The sequence below is a fragment of the Onychostoma macrolepis genome, chromosome 12 (genome assembly GCF_012432095.1).
Source record: "Onychostoma macrolepis isolate SWU-2019 chromosome 12, ASM1243209v1, whole genome shotgun sequence".
Taxonomy (NCBI): domain Eukaryota; kingdom Metazoa; phylum Chordata; class Actinopteri; order Cypriniformes; family Cyprinidae; genus Onychostoma; species Onychostoma macrolepis.
Genome location: NC_081166.1, coordinates 11547215 through 11561873, shown reverse-complemented (window position 1 = coordinate 11561873; position 14659 = coordinate 11547215). Strand labels below are relative to the sequence as shown.

At 36.4% G+C, this 14659-nt stretch overlaps 1 protein-coding gene across 1 annotated transcript; it reads left to right on the top strand.

Annotated features, from left to right (window-relative positions):
• Positions 1–224: 224 nt before the first annotated feature.
• bms1 (BMS1 ribosome biogenesis factor) lies at positions 225–14406 on the top strand. Its single transcript, XM_058793121.1, has 23 exons — positions 225–372; positions 887–1060; positions 1241–1431; positions 1616–1695; positions 2511–2699; positions 2777–2919; positions 2998–3119; positions 3881–4074; positions 4307–4446; positions 4858–5384; positions 5858–5959; positions 6424–6578; positions 6698–6779; positions 6886–6953; positions 7056–7265; positions 7709–7897; positions 8092–8272; positions 9743–9801; positions 9938–10060; positions 10209–10356; positions 11861–12036; positions 12140–12301; positions 13489–14406. The coding sequence occupies exons 2-23, from the start codon at positions 897–899 to the stop codon at positions 13714–13716; spliced, it is 3633 nt and encodes a 1210-aa protein (XP_058649104.1). The 5' UTR covers positions 225–372; positions 887–896; the 3' UTR covers positions 13717–14406.
• The last annotated feature ends 253 nt before the right edge of the window (positions 14407–14659 follow it).

Here is a 14659-nt window from a genome sequence, read left to right as displayed (position 1 = left end):
CAATTTTACCTCAAAGAACGCACGCATATTTAACGAGTTTATGATTGGTTTTCTGTTGCTAAACAACTTGCTCTCATTCGGTTTTACTAGCACGATAAAATAATTATCTAGGTATCATAATCCAGGTTTGAAAACCGATTAGTGTCATGTACGCGGAACGTGTGACACGGATCGTTCATTCTAGGGTCCTGGTTTGACACGATAGACTTTGTCGAACGTAACCAACCACTTCCGCCCCTAACCGGAAGTGCAACACACGTGTAAACAGTGGATAGAGTCACGTTGTACGCCTGTGAAATGATAACATGAATTAACATCTTGAATTCTGAGATCATATGTGCATCGGATTTAAATAAACTGTAACCACAAAAGGTGAGCCTCTATTTTCACGCCTAAAATGCACAGCGACTGCATTGATGGTCATTTAAAGACAAAGTCGTATTTATTCCTGAATTATTCCAACGCAAAACGGATGATATTATATTAAATAACCAGTAAATTTAACTGTTGTATGTTGTGAGTATTTTGTTCGTTGTTCATGCATGTTTCCTTATAACTGATAGATGTTTAAAGGTTACCAGTGAGTTTGACTATAGTTACACATAATACAAACGTGTGATTTATTCAGTTCAGTTAGTTTAATATTCACACTGTTGTGTTATTGGAATGCTTAAGAAGTAATGTCATTCTGATCCTGCATGACTTTGACTTTGATTCCAAAGAATATACAATGTAAAAACAGTAGCTCTCACTTTGCAGCTCTTGCCTGGTTTTCTACTAAAGTTAAGCAGGGTTGAGTCTGCTCAATACCTGAATAGGAGACACCTACATCACTCTGTGAAGTCAAAGATTATTGTTGATAATCTGTCTTAATCTCTGCACCCAGAAAAGCAAAGATGGAGAAGAAAGAACAGAAGCGGCACCAGCACAAGCACAGTGGACCCAAAGCACAGAAGAAGAACAGAAAGAGGGAGCAGGGACAAGAGCAGGATGAGCGCAAGAGGAACCCACGAGCATTTAGCGTCCAGTCAGCTGTGCGCATGGCAAAAACCTTCCATAGGTCAGTGCTCAGTCAGCTTCATTTAACGTTACCCATTATCCACTGTTTTTTCTTATGTTAATTTAACACAAGAAGTCTTGTGTTTATCTCTGTTGTCATGCACTTTTGCATTGCACTTTTATCAGGAGAATTAGGTGTTGTTTCATTGCTTTTTAATCTCATTTAATATTGTTTTGTTAGGACTCAGGATATTAAAACAAAGAAACATCACATTCCTCTGGTAGACCGGACCCCTCTGGAGCCTCCACCTGTTGTTATAGTGGTGATGGGACCTCCAAAAGTGGGCAAAAGCACACTCATTCGATGCCTGATCAAAAACTATACACGACAGAAGCTTTCTGACATCTGTGGACCTGTGACCATAGTTTCTGGTTAGTTTTGTAATACATAATACAAGATTTATGACTCATAGTTGCCATTTACACCTGTTATTACTTGGGTGTCACATATCAAAAATTGAATGTCACATTTATGGTGAGATTAAAACTGATTATGTACTGATGTATATAGAATCGGTATGCTGTGAGGTGACTTTTTTCTTGTTAATGTTTGTAGGAAAGAAACGCCGCCTGACCTTGATTGAGTGCAACAATGATATCAACAGCATGATTGATTTGGCAAAGGTTGCTGATTTGGTGAGTGCAGGCCTGCATCATCTGCAAAACTGACCAGGATTAAACTCATGCAGCAGTTCATTGATTAGAGTGTATTGATTATAGCCTAATATGAAAAATGTAGATATAAATGTTTGGTGCCTTTACCTACACTACTGATCAAAATTTTGGAATTGGTAAAGATTTAAAAAAAAAAAAAAAAAATTCTAATGCTACCAACACTGCATTATTTGATACAGTAAAAACTTTTGGATTTTGGATATTTTGAAGTATTATTATTACTATAATTTACAATGATTGTTTTCTGTTTTAATATATTTAATAATGCATATACAATAAAAATTTATTCCAGTGTTGGCAAAGCTGAATTTTCAGCAGGCATTACTCCTGTCTTCATCAATGATCCTTCAGAAATCATTCTAATATGCTGATTTGGTTCACTAGCAACATTACTATTATTATCAATGTTGAAACAGTTGTTGTTATTAGATTTTTGTAGGAACCATGATACTTTTTTTTTTTTTTCAAGATTCCTTTGGGGAATAGAAAGCTCAAAGGCATTTATTTAAAGTATAAATCTTTTGTAACATTATACAAATCTTTATTGTCTTTTTTGATCAGATTAATGCATCCTTGCTGAACAAAAGTAGTAATTTATTTAAAAACAAAAAAATTAAACTTACTACTCACCCCAAATTTTTAAACACTATTGTACATGTAGAGGCATTACTAATTGGGATAACTAGTAACTACAAAGTTTTATTAGACTGTGTTATTATTTATGTTTTAATGTTATGTGTTCCAGTAAGGCAGTATTGATATTTTGACTTTATTAGGTTCTGATGCTGATAGATGCAAGTTTTGGCTTTGAAATGGAGACCTTTGAGTTCCTGAACATTTGCCAAGTTCATGGCTTCCCTCGAGTCATGGGGGTCCTCACACATCTGGACACTTTTAAGAACAACAAGACGCTCAGAAAAACAAAGAAACGCCTCAAACACCGCTTCTGGACTGAAGTTTACCAGGTACATCAACAACCTGATATATAACTGACATATCATTAAAGAGGACTGTCTAGTGTCTAAACATAAAAGTCTTACAGGGTGCCAAGCTCTTTTACCTGTCTGGAATGGTGTATGGAGAGTACCAGACACAGGAAGTTAAGAATCTTGGGCGGTTCATCTCAGTCATGAAGTTCAGACCTCTTGTTTGGCGGACCTCTCACTCTTATGTGGTGGCTGACCGGTGAGTGATTTTCTAAACGTATGTTGCGTTTTATAACCAACAATTATTTGATAGTTTTTTTTCCTTTTTCCTGGACAGCATGGAAGATCTTACAGATCCTGAGGCTATTAGGTTAAATCCCAAATGTGACAGAACCGTCTCTCTGTATGGCTACCTACGTGGGACATTCTTGAAGAATAAATGCCAGGTCCACATTCCTGGTAAAATATCATTTATGTTTGCCAGATTCTTTATAGATATTCAGATTGCTTCTTGAACCATATTTTACATTGTACATGTGCCAGCCCAATATTTTCAGTTTTACAAAACTGCATTTGGACAATTGCAACAAAACACACTGTGGTAAGTGCAAAGAGAACCTAAATTTAATATAATCTGTTATTTTTCGTTTTTACGTTGTTTAGGTTTTTCATGATTTTTAAGGATTAGGGCACGTCACATAAACCTGTCCCGGTTGGTATCTGGTATTGACATGATTTTATTTAAAAAGTTTGATTGAACATTCAGCATTTGTTGTCAGCAACAAAATATTGATTATGGAAACCAATTTTAAGATTTCTATTTCAAATACTGTTATTTTGAACAGTTTCCACAAGAGTATTAAGCAGCACAACTGTTTTAAACTGATCATAATAACAAATGCTTCTCGAGAACCAAATCTGCATGTTAAAATCATGTGACACTGAAGACTGGAGTAATGGCTGCTAAAAGAATCAGCTATTCCATCACATTAATAAATTACGTTTTAACATACATTAAAATAGAAAATGGTTTAAATTGTAATAATACAGTATTTCACAATATTACTGATTTTGCTTATTTTTGATCAACTAAAAGCAGCTTTGGTGAGCATATGAGACTTCAAAAACGTTTGAACATTATTGTATTTATTTTGCTGTGCTAACTGTGCATGATAATATGGTCTAGACTAGAACTAATGATTCTTGAATTCCCTTTATAGGTGTGGGTGACTTCTCTGTGGCGGATGTTAGCTTCCTCCCGGACCCCTGCCCTCTGCCGGAGGTGATTAAGAAGAGAGCGTTGAATGTAAAGGAACGGTTGTTGTACGCCCCCATGGCCGGCGTAGGGGGATTGGTGTATGATAAGGACGCCGTCTACATCGATATGCCCAGTGGACATGCCAGCCGGCAGCAGGTCAGATTTGAGTCTCAGCACGTCCCCCCATGACAGCATTACCTACAGTAGATTTAATACCAGACGCAATAATGTCTGCAGTTTACAGGGCAGTCACAGCTTATTACACCAAGTAATAACACTTTTTACACTCAATTTTGTCCCATCAGTGAATATGACCTTGAGGTTTAAAGACGATTTGTGATCTGATGGATATTAAGTGTTTTAATGGTGTGAGAAATGTCTGTCCCAGGAGGAGGTGCGGCCCACCACTGAACTCGTTCATTCTCTTATTGGCACACAAGCCACTTTGGATGCAAAAATGGCTGCCAGCAAAGTCTCACTGTTCACAGGAGCTGCTGCACTGACACCAGAGGAGGTGCAGGAAAATGAGTAAGTTTTGCTAAACAACTCTGATTATATTGTTGTAATGTATACAAGGATGGCCCCTGTACCCGAGCACCCAGAAGTAACAGCAAAGATTGATAATGAAAACACATGTGGCTTTTTTTTCAAGTCACACTTTATTTTAAGGTCCAATTCTCGCTAGTAACAAACCATTAACTACGACTTTTGCCTCAATAAACTCCTAATTTGTTGCTTATTAATAATAAGTTGTTAAGTTTAGGTATTGGGTTGGATTAGGGATGTAGAATATGTGCTTTATAAGTACTAATAAACAGCCAGTATTTTAATAATAGGCATGCTAATAAGCAACTAGTTAATAGAGAGAATTGGTCCCTATACTAAAGTGTTACCTTTTTTCTTATGCACTTGTTTGATGTTCTCTGAATTTATCGTCAGAAAACAGAACCCTATGGAAATCCGAGAATGGGATGAGAAAGCACAGAGAGAGAGGAGGAGAGCTGTTTTTGCTGATGAAGATGATGATGAGGAAGAGAGTGATGATGAGGAGGAGGAGGAGGAAGAAGAGGATGAAGAAGAGGAGGATGAAGAGGGGCTGACAACACTAAAAAAGGAAGATGAGAAAGCAGCACCTCCTGTGAAGAAACAGAAGTTTGAGGAACGTGTGGAGATGCCTGCATTTGCTGATAGTGATGATGAGCTGGAAAAGAGTGAAGATGATGAAAGTGAAGAGGAGGAGGATGAGGGTGATGAAGAAAATGAGGAAATGGAAGAAGGGGAACCTGTAAAAAGGAGCTCTGGTCCAGACTCTGGTCTCTGCTCAGAGGAAGATGATGAGGATGAAGAAGAAGATTCTGATATGGATGAAGATGGAGATGGGATTGTGAAATCAAAGATGTCCTCCAAGCCTCCAGAGGAAGAAAATCTAGACACAGAGGATGCAGAAATGGGTTATGAAACTGCAGGTACTTTGTCTTTGATTTGCAATTTCTGATTGTTCAGCTCAGATAAAGACAAGTTCAAAACAAAGATAATTTAGTGTCTAATTTTAATAATAATTCCAATTAATTAAAAAAATATTATTTAATAATATAAATGATCAATTAGAAAAAATATTAATATTAAAAATGTAAATTGCTCAGAAACTGTAAACAGTTATATTCTCCCAAATACTCCCAACATGATCAGATTTTATTATTTGTTTTGAAATAATGTTTTGTAATTTAATTTAATCCAGTTAAATGCAATTATTAAGTAAATCATTCTTTATGTTTCCTTTCCTTAAATGATCCCCTAAGCTATGTTTATTCATACTGATTTCCCCCAGGCCCTCCTTTGTGCTGTTTATTATTATTATTAGTGAATTATTATTATTAGTTACTGCTCTGAAAGAATATGTTGAATATATTTAATTTTTTTGTGGATGTTTATGTTGAAGGAGCACTACGGTGGAAGGAGGATTTAGCCCAGAAAGCATCAGAGGCATATTTAAGACATCAGCTTGCGACGCCAAACCTGCGCAAACTAGTGTACGGCACAGGTGAGTTTCTGAACTTCTAGTTCACTACAAAATTAAAATCTTGACATTATGTACTCACCCTCATGTCATTCCAACCTGTATGCTGTTATTTCTTTAGTGAAAACAAAACTAAAGAAATTTTGAAGACTCTTCAGTCAGCCCTATCCATATAATGAATACATATAATGAATGTAAAAAAGGGTTAAATACACTGTAAAATTGCACAGCCTCCACATGACCTGTGTGCTGTATATCGAGTCTTTTCTGAATCTGAAGCCATATTTTATTTATTAACTACATTTTTTATTTAATACTTATTTATTATTTACACAGGGAGGTAAGGTTGATGCTATATATAAGGACTGATATATAAAATTCATTCATTGTGGGGGGAAAATAAGGCATAACATAAGGATCAGCATTAATTTACGTAAAGCACATAAATCTCTGGGCTATAATGAATATGCTATACGTATGTTTGTCAGTGGCGGAGAAGGAAGAGGAGGATTCTAATGATGAAGAAGAGTTGGGCGGTTTATTTAAAGTCAGTCGACCAGAGAAGAGTAAGAAAGTACGAGCAGATGCGATGGACTGCTCTCGCTTTCACCCAGACAGCAGTCATGACTGGGATCAGGAGGAGGTGAGATGTATATGCAAGTGTGATTTCATACTGCATGTAAATTTATTTGCATAATGTATGTAAATATGCCATTTGTTGTCTATGTCCTTTGCATTTTCTTAAGAACTGTGTATTTTCAGATGCTAGCCTCTATCAGGGACTGTTTTGTGACTGGAAAATGGGAGGAGGATAAAGATGCTGCAACACTGCTTAAGGAAGATGGTAAGAAAACTGAATGCAGACTTGCTATCAAGACACATGAAATTTCACTGGCTGGATATTGACCACTGAAATTGTATAATGTATTTCCTCCCTTTTGTTTTACTAGATGAACTCTATGGAGATTTTGAAGATTTGGAAACAGGAGAAGTTCATAAAGCAAAGACTAAAGCTGAGGTATAAAAATCAAACCAGTTTTTAAAGCATTATTGTGTGATTTGCATCTGACAAATTCTTGGGGTGCTTTTTATTCATTGCTTATTTGTTATTTAAACACAGGGAGAGAATGATGATGAAATAAATGGTGATGACGATGATGACGACGAAGAGGAGGAGGCTCCCCAAGTGAAACTTGACGATGATGAAGTTCAAAAGAACAAGCGTTTGGAGAAGAAGAGGCGGTTGAAGGAGAGGTTCGATGCACAATATGATGATGGCGACGCCACATACTTTGATGACCTGAAGGAGGAGATGCAGAAACAGGCTGAGGTCAGAGGTCAAAGCTGAGACTCGATCTGCTTCCTTGTAGAGGAGAGCAAGAAAAGTGTTTTTTGCTCCTTTTATAACCCAAATTAGCCTAAAGCATTTCAATTTTATATTCACTTATTTATTTTTACTTGTATAATTAGATTTAAGCTATGTTACAAACCTGTATGCATTTCTTTGTTTCTGTGCAATACAAAAGAAGATATTTTGTAAAATGTCCCAGTGTATAGTCTATACCTCATTGTATACTCAAAAACAAATGAAATGTTTTTCAAAATATCTTCTTTTACTCATTTCACGGAAGAAAGAAAGCCATACAGGTTTGGGATGACATGAGGGTAAAATATAACAAAATTTCAATTCTTTGGTGAATTCTCCCTTTAAGCGAGCATGTTATTTATTTTATTCAAAATGATCATTTATTTTATTTATTTGTTTTTGTGTAGTTGAACAGGCAAGAGTTTGAAGACGTGGATGATGAAGTCCGTGTTCAGTACGAGGGCTTCAGGCCAGGCATGTACGTTCGTGTGGAGATCCCTGCTTTACCTTGTGAGTTCGTCACCAACTTTGACCCCCACTATCCCGTCATTCTTGGCGGATTGGGCCCCAGTGAGGGCAATGTTGGCTACTTGCAGGTAAATCTGAAGGGATTTATTTTACTTTCTCTTAGTGCATATTTTATCTTAATCGCGTATTTTACAACTTCTTGTGTAGTTGATAACCTTGTGAATAAAGTGAAGGGCACTTGCTTTAACTCCAAGCTTAAATGTCATTACAAGGCTGGACTGAGTAAAAACATTCAGGTCCTTTCTTTATCTCCTCCACACAGATGCGTCTCAAGAAACACCGCTGGCACAGTCGCATCTTGAAAACCCGGGACCCTCTCATCCTGTCTTTGGGCTGGAGGCGCTTTCAGACCATTCCCCTCTACTACATCGAGGACCATAATGGACGTCACCGCTTGCTCAAATACACACCTGAACACATGCACTGCGGTGCCACCATCTGGGGTGAGAGACAAACCTTACACACCTCTCTAGTATTTAACTCTGCATGCTCATTTTCCATATTTTTACATTCAGATTACATTTGCAGTCATCTATTGCTCATTTAAAACACTGATATATATGTAATAACACTGTATAATGTAATGTTTAGCAAATCTAAAAATGAATATCCATTTTCATACTGTACAATATGGTGTGATGCCTGAAATTCACTTGAATTATTTAAAATGATTTTTAAAATTTAAATCTTACATTTATAAATCTAAATCTGTATTCTATTTAATTATACATAGTTTATCATTTATTATTTAATATTTCCCATTTATTATTGTCCATTAATGCAGTTAATGGCTTATTGCAGCGTGTCAAACTCAGTTCCTGGAGGGCCACAGCCCTGCACAGTTTAGATGCAACCCTAATTAAACACACCTGATCCAGCTAATCAAGTCGTTAAGGCTTATTTGAAAACTACATGGTATGCAGGGACACCGGCCCTCCAGGAACTGAGTTTGACACCCCTGGCTTATTGCAATTTTAATAGTGGTGCATCTATAATAATATTTTATTTTCTGGGGTAACTTCATGCCATACATTTATCTTCAGTTTAATTATATGGGTATTTTATTAATATTGGTGCATCCATTTTTGTCATGTATTATATAATAAAAAATAATAGTACTTTTTGTTCTAGGCAACTCCATGCCATATATTTATTTTCAATTTAATTATAAATTGTGTAGACATTTACTATTGTCTACCACATATAGATTATTGGCCATAAAAATAATTATTGACATATGGGCATTTTAATATTTGTGAATTTGTCATAATATGCCTGGGGCAACGCCATAAATTGTATAGAATTTTAATATTGTTCGCATATGGATTATTGGCCATGAAAATAATTATTGACTTATGAGCATTTCAGTACTGATGTATCCGTAATATCTGTAATTATTTTTTCATCTTGTGTAACTCTTGGGCATCGTGCCATACATACATCTTGGGCAACATGCTATACCTTTTCAATTTAATTCTAAATTGTATTGAATTTTAGTATTGTCCATTTATGGATTATTGGCTTACTTATGAGCATACTTGTGAGTATTTTAATATTGGTGCATCTGTAATAATAATAGTTTTTGTAGTTTTGTACTTTGTAGTTTTGTAGAATCAATAGTTTGGTTCAATACCATGCTATAAATTCATTTTCAATTTAATAAAACAACTTTATAGAATTTTAATAGGGTACACTTATGGATAATTGGCCATGGGGATAACTATCAGCATATTGATGTTTTCATGATAGTATTTTATTTTTTTTGTCTAGGGCACCTCCATGCTGTATTATTTAAGAGCAGTTTGGTACAATCTCGCTGACTGTCCATTTATTAGTTGTGAAGCTCTACTCTGTTTCTCGCTTCTCCTTGTCATCTCATGCACACCCCACTCTTTCTTTCTACTCTTGTACAGGGCCTATAACACCCCAGGGTACAGGCTTCCTGGCTGTGCAGACGGTTGGAGGTATTAAGGTAAGAGACCAGCATATGATGAGAGCGCAGGAGCAGCCTGGGTCACGGCTTCAGTCCGAGTCCCCAGTCCGACAACCACAGCCAGATGAAAGGCTTCACTTTTTTCTTGGACTCATCCTATCTTATTTCCCCTCAGGCCAATTTCCGCATCGCTGCCACAGGAGTGGTTCTGGACCTGGACAAATCAGTTACAATTGTGAAGAAGCTCAAACTGATTGGATACCCTTATAAAATCTTTAAGAACACCTGCTTTATCCAGGTAGGGAGTCTTGCAGAGTCAGGAGTTTCATAGCGTAGCAGCACAGCACACTAGAGAACTATACAAATGTACACCTCACGCTCTCTCTGAATAATTGGACCCTCTCATCTATGGTTATAACTTTCTCTCTTTTTTTTTCAACTCTAAGGGAATGTTTAACACCGTCTTGGAGGTTGCGAAGTTTGAGGGAGCGTCTATCCGCACAGTCAGTGGCATTAAAGGGCAGATAAAGAAAGCCTTGCGCACCCCGCCGGGCGCCTTCAGAGCCACGTTTGAGGACAGACTACTGATGAGTGGTGAGTCAGACTTGTTTTTCTATTTATAAATATTTTTTGTTGCTGCAGTATTTATTTATTTGACTTTTTATATAATGATCTGTGCTTAGGGAGTTCAATGTGCTTTATTTATCAGAAAAGTCTGCAAATGTAATGACTCCCAAGAATCTCAGTTGTACATAAACAACCACCTTGTTAAAATGGCGGGGTATTATTACTGATTATTATGCTCCTCTCTGGAGAGATGGGCATGTGGAAAATCCTGCAGTGAGGCAGTTTGCGTTTTCGAGGCTTATTAGGTCTACTGCATCTTTTGTTGGATGATGATTGTTTTTATTAGGGCTGCAAAATTAATCAGAATAATAAATGAGAATCATGTTATGGCCTTGTGCAGTTGTTCTTATGTTTACTACTACTACTTCTACTCATAATATTTGTTACAATCATAACAGCAGTTTTTATATAATAACAACAGTTTATTATTATTTTATGTTTTCATTTAAGGCCAGTTTATAGATTCAACCCAATTTAAAAACAAAAGCTAAATGCTTTTGTCAGTACCTGTGTTTGTATTGAATGTAACCTACTTACTGTGCAGTTACTGCTGTTAATTTCAGATGGTTACAGTTATTTTTTTAATAGCCAAAACCCAGTTTGGCCTGTTAAATACCAAATAAACATCTTGTTTATGTATACTTAAATTTTTTCTTGTTTGTTGCTTGATTAAAAAAATAAATAAATCGGTATCAGAATCGGCCGGTTTGCTTGTAAAAAAACGGTATCGGAATCGGCCATGAAAAATCATGATCGTGCATCACTAGTTATAATAATAATTTAGCTTGATACTTAAATAGTATGATATACCTTTCTATATACTCTCGTTAAAAAGTCTGTACGATTTAAAAAAAATGTTTTGATCAACAAGGCTACATTTATTAAATAAAAATACTGTAAAATTGTGTAATATTAAAATAATATTTTTAAATATTATTACATTTTAATATAACGGTTTTCTGTTTTAATATATTTTAAAATTCTGTTTATTCCTGTGATGGCAAAACTGAATTATCAGCGTCCATGACTCCAGTTAAACGGTTGTGTTGCTTAATGTTGTTGTGGAAACCTTGATAAGTATTTTTCAGGATTATTTGATTAAATAGAAAGTTCAAAAGAACAGCATTTATTTGAAATAAAAATATTTTGTCACATTACAAAAGCCTTTAATGTCACTTTTGATCAAATTAATGAAATTAATTATGTAAAAAAATTACTGACCCCAAACGTTCTACCAAGCAGTGTCTATAATATACAAACTTGCCTGGGTCACCAAAAAACAAACAAAGAAAAACAGAAATGAGAAAAAAATTGACCAGAAATCCAATGACTGTATATGGTTTTTGATTCTTTTAACTAATTGCCCCACCAATTTAAGATGTTAAATCTTTATCACTTTTGCAATTCAAATCACAAAGACAATATTTTTTACCAAATATTGCAGCCCTAAATTTTATATGAATATGTGTAGATATTGCGTTCCTGCGCTCCTGGTATCCGGTCTCGGTTCCTCAGCTCTATAATCCAGTGACGTCTCTACTGATGCCGGTTGGACAGAAGGACACATGGGCAGGCATGAGGACCCTCGGACAGCTTAAACACGACCTGGATATCCGCAACAAACCCAACCAGGACTCACTGTACAAGGTAAGCCCTCTTACAGAAAAGCTGAGTCACCAGTGACGACTTATTATTATTATTATTCGCTGTTGTCCTCTTCATCGTCCACTCTGTCTTTGAATCCCTACAGCCGGTTGTGAGGCAAATTCGACACTTCAACACCCTTCACATTCCCAAAGAGCTGCAAAAGGCCCTCCCCTTCAAGAACAAACCCAAACAGATGCAGGCCAAAGGCAAAACCCCGCGGGACCTGCAGAGACCGGCTGTCGTACGAGAGCCCCACGAGAAAAAGGTGCGCGCTGCCTGACTTGTCCATCTCTGTTTTACATATGTCATGCTTTTGTAACTCCAGTGAGCTTTTTTCACTGTCATTACACAAAGACGGTTTTAATATCCACTATTAGTCTAAAGTTAATCCGCCAAGGAAGCCTCCAGAGTTGGCTGCGAAATATCATATTTCTTTAATCCATGTCCCTGGCAAATACCAAGACGGCTTGCTGGCCAATTTCTTTACCAATCCCCTTTGAAATCCTCCTGTCTGAAAGATGACACAAGGGGTTACATTTTTAATCAATTTCCTCTCCTACTCCTTGTTCCAAGATGTGCTAGGCATTGACATGAGAAAGTAATAAAGAGTTTTTAATCATAATCGTCATTTAATCAGCAAGGCTTTTTAAAAATCATTCCTTTAGAGGTTGGTGTATTAATTCTTACAACTAAAAGATTTTATTCAGTTACAAAACAGTAATTACATGGACAAGTCGCTCAAAGGTTAAATTGCAAGGTTAGGAGCCTATAACTCTCCAATTACTTAGTCATTCTCACTCTCTATTGGGTCTTCAGTCTTTTTGTGAGGATCCTGGCTTATTAACCAGCAAAGAAATATTTCACCCTAAAATAAAACAAACAAAAAAAAAATTCTCAGACATTATGACATCAAGACAGCTGTTTATGCAAAGATCTGATCTCATCATCATCATCATCCAGTCTGTCTGGAATGACATGAAGAAACAGAACTGAGACAGACTAAATCCAGAACTGTGGCAACGTCTCCAAGATGCTTCAAGAAACCTACCTGCAAAGCTACAGTACTGTTAAAGTTTTAGGCACTTGTGTAAAAAAATGCTATAAAATGAGGATGATGTCAAAAATAATGTCGTAAATAGATTTATTTCTCAATTAACTTCTATTTACTAAATGAAATCGACATTTGGTGTGACCAACCTTTGCATTTAAATCAGCTTTTGCATTGTTTTTCCGGTAGCTTCGCAGGTAGGTTTCTTGAAGCATCGTGAAGACGTTGCCATAACTTGAATATTTTGTTTTCTAATTCAGTCACATTCGTATTTTGTTAAAATTTATTATATTTAAGTGTCCATGTCCAAGTGTTCTTTTGGAGGCTGCTGTACTTTGTCTGGTTTCAGCCTCCAGGGCTCATATCTCAGTTTAGAAATATGACCTCTCCACCTTTTCCACCAGGTGGCAGCGTTGCTTGATGCTCTGAGCTCAGTCTACGCATACAAGAACAAGAAGGCGAAAGCAGAACAGCACGCCAAGCACAAAGAGTTCCTGAAGCAGAAAGACAAACAGGATGCAGAAAGGCAGAAGAGGCTGAAAGAAGAGAGAAAGAAGACCTTCCGTGCAATGGGACAGAAAGAGAAGAAGAAACTCAAATCCAGCCTGAAGGGAGCATCCAAGGACAATTGAGTCTGCCTCACACCTGATTCTGTTAGACTGTGACTCCAGGCCCATCGGATCAGGGTCTGTTACGCTCTTGGTTAGACTGTTTGAAATGCACCATAATTCGATTCCCACACCAGCTGCTGTTACTGAGCTGGCTCAAGAGTCGAGATGATGACTCTGCAGGAGACCCGATGGGTTTTGCTGAAGTTTTTAAAAGATACAATCTCCCTAGACACAAGAACAATAAAACTGCCTGGTTAACTTTTAGTGATTCTGAAAGGATTTTCTATAAAAAAATATAGTAATGCTTTAAAATAAGGTTCACATTAGTTGATGTATTAGGAATAATGAACTAACAGTGAACATTTATAATCTAGATTAGTTAATAAATATAAAAAAATTGTTCATTGTTAATTCATGTTGGTTCATAATACATTAACAAATGTTAATTTGTGCAACTTGTTAAAATGTATTAGTACATATATGTATAAATTAATCTACATTAATAAATAATTGACTGTTCATTTGTTTAATGTTGCATTCGCTAATATTAAATTGAACCTTTTTGTAAAATCCAACCAAAATGATCCATAATGCATCAAAAATATATACAGCCATTTCTTACTGAAGTTGACCACAGTCACAAACTGCTTATACTTGTTTTATTCTGCTTTTTTTTTTTTTTAAATAAAAATTGTTGTGTGCCTGGAAAAATGGGAAGGAAATGATGTTTGTTGTCAGATAAAAGGGTGGGGTGCTTGTCAACATTCAGTGGCATGAGCTTGTAATGAGTTCTTGAGCAGGGGCTGTAGGCGCCCACTAGCGTTCTCTGTAATAGCCTAGTTATTGGCACGTAGATTTTGTCCTGGGCCCTGTTATTTTAAGCGACAACCCTGTTTTTTAGGGCTTATTACTGAGTTGGAGTGAATTTCTGTGCTGTTGTGGGCTATTGAGTCAGACATAATCC

Excerpts from the sequence above, each read along its gene's own strand:
- bms1 (XM_058793121.1), top strand. The coding sequence starts at position 897 with ATGGAGAAGAAAGAACAGAAGCGGCACCAGCACAAGCACAGTGGACCC. Across the intron at positions 9,802-9,937 it reads AGACGGTTGGAGGTATTAAG|GCCAATTTCCGCATCGCTGC; the intron begins GTAAGAGACCAG and ends ATTTCCCCTCAG. Across the intron at positions 12,037-12,139 it reads ACCAGGACTCACTGTACAAG|CCGGTTGTGAGGCAAATTCG; the intron begins GTAAGCCCTCTT and ends GAATCCCTACAG.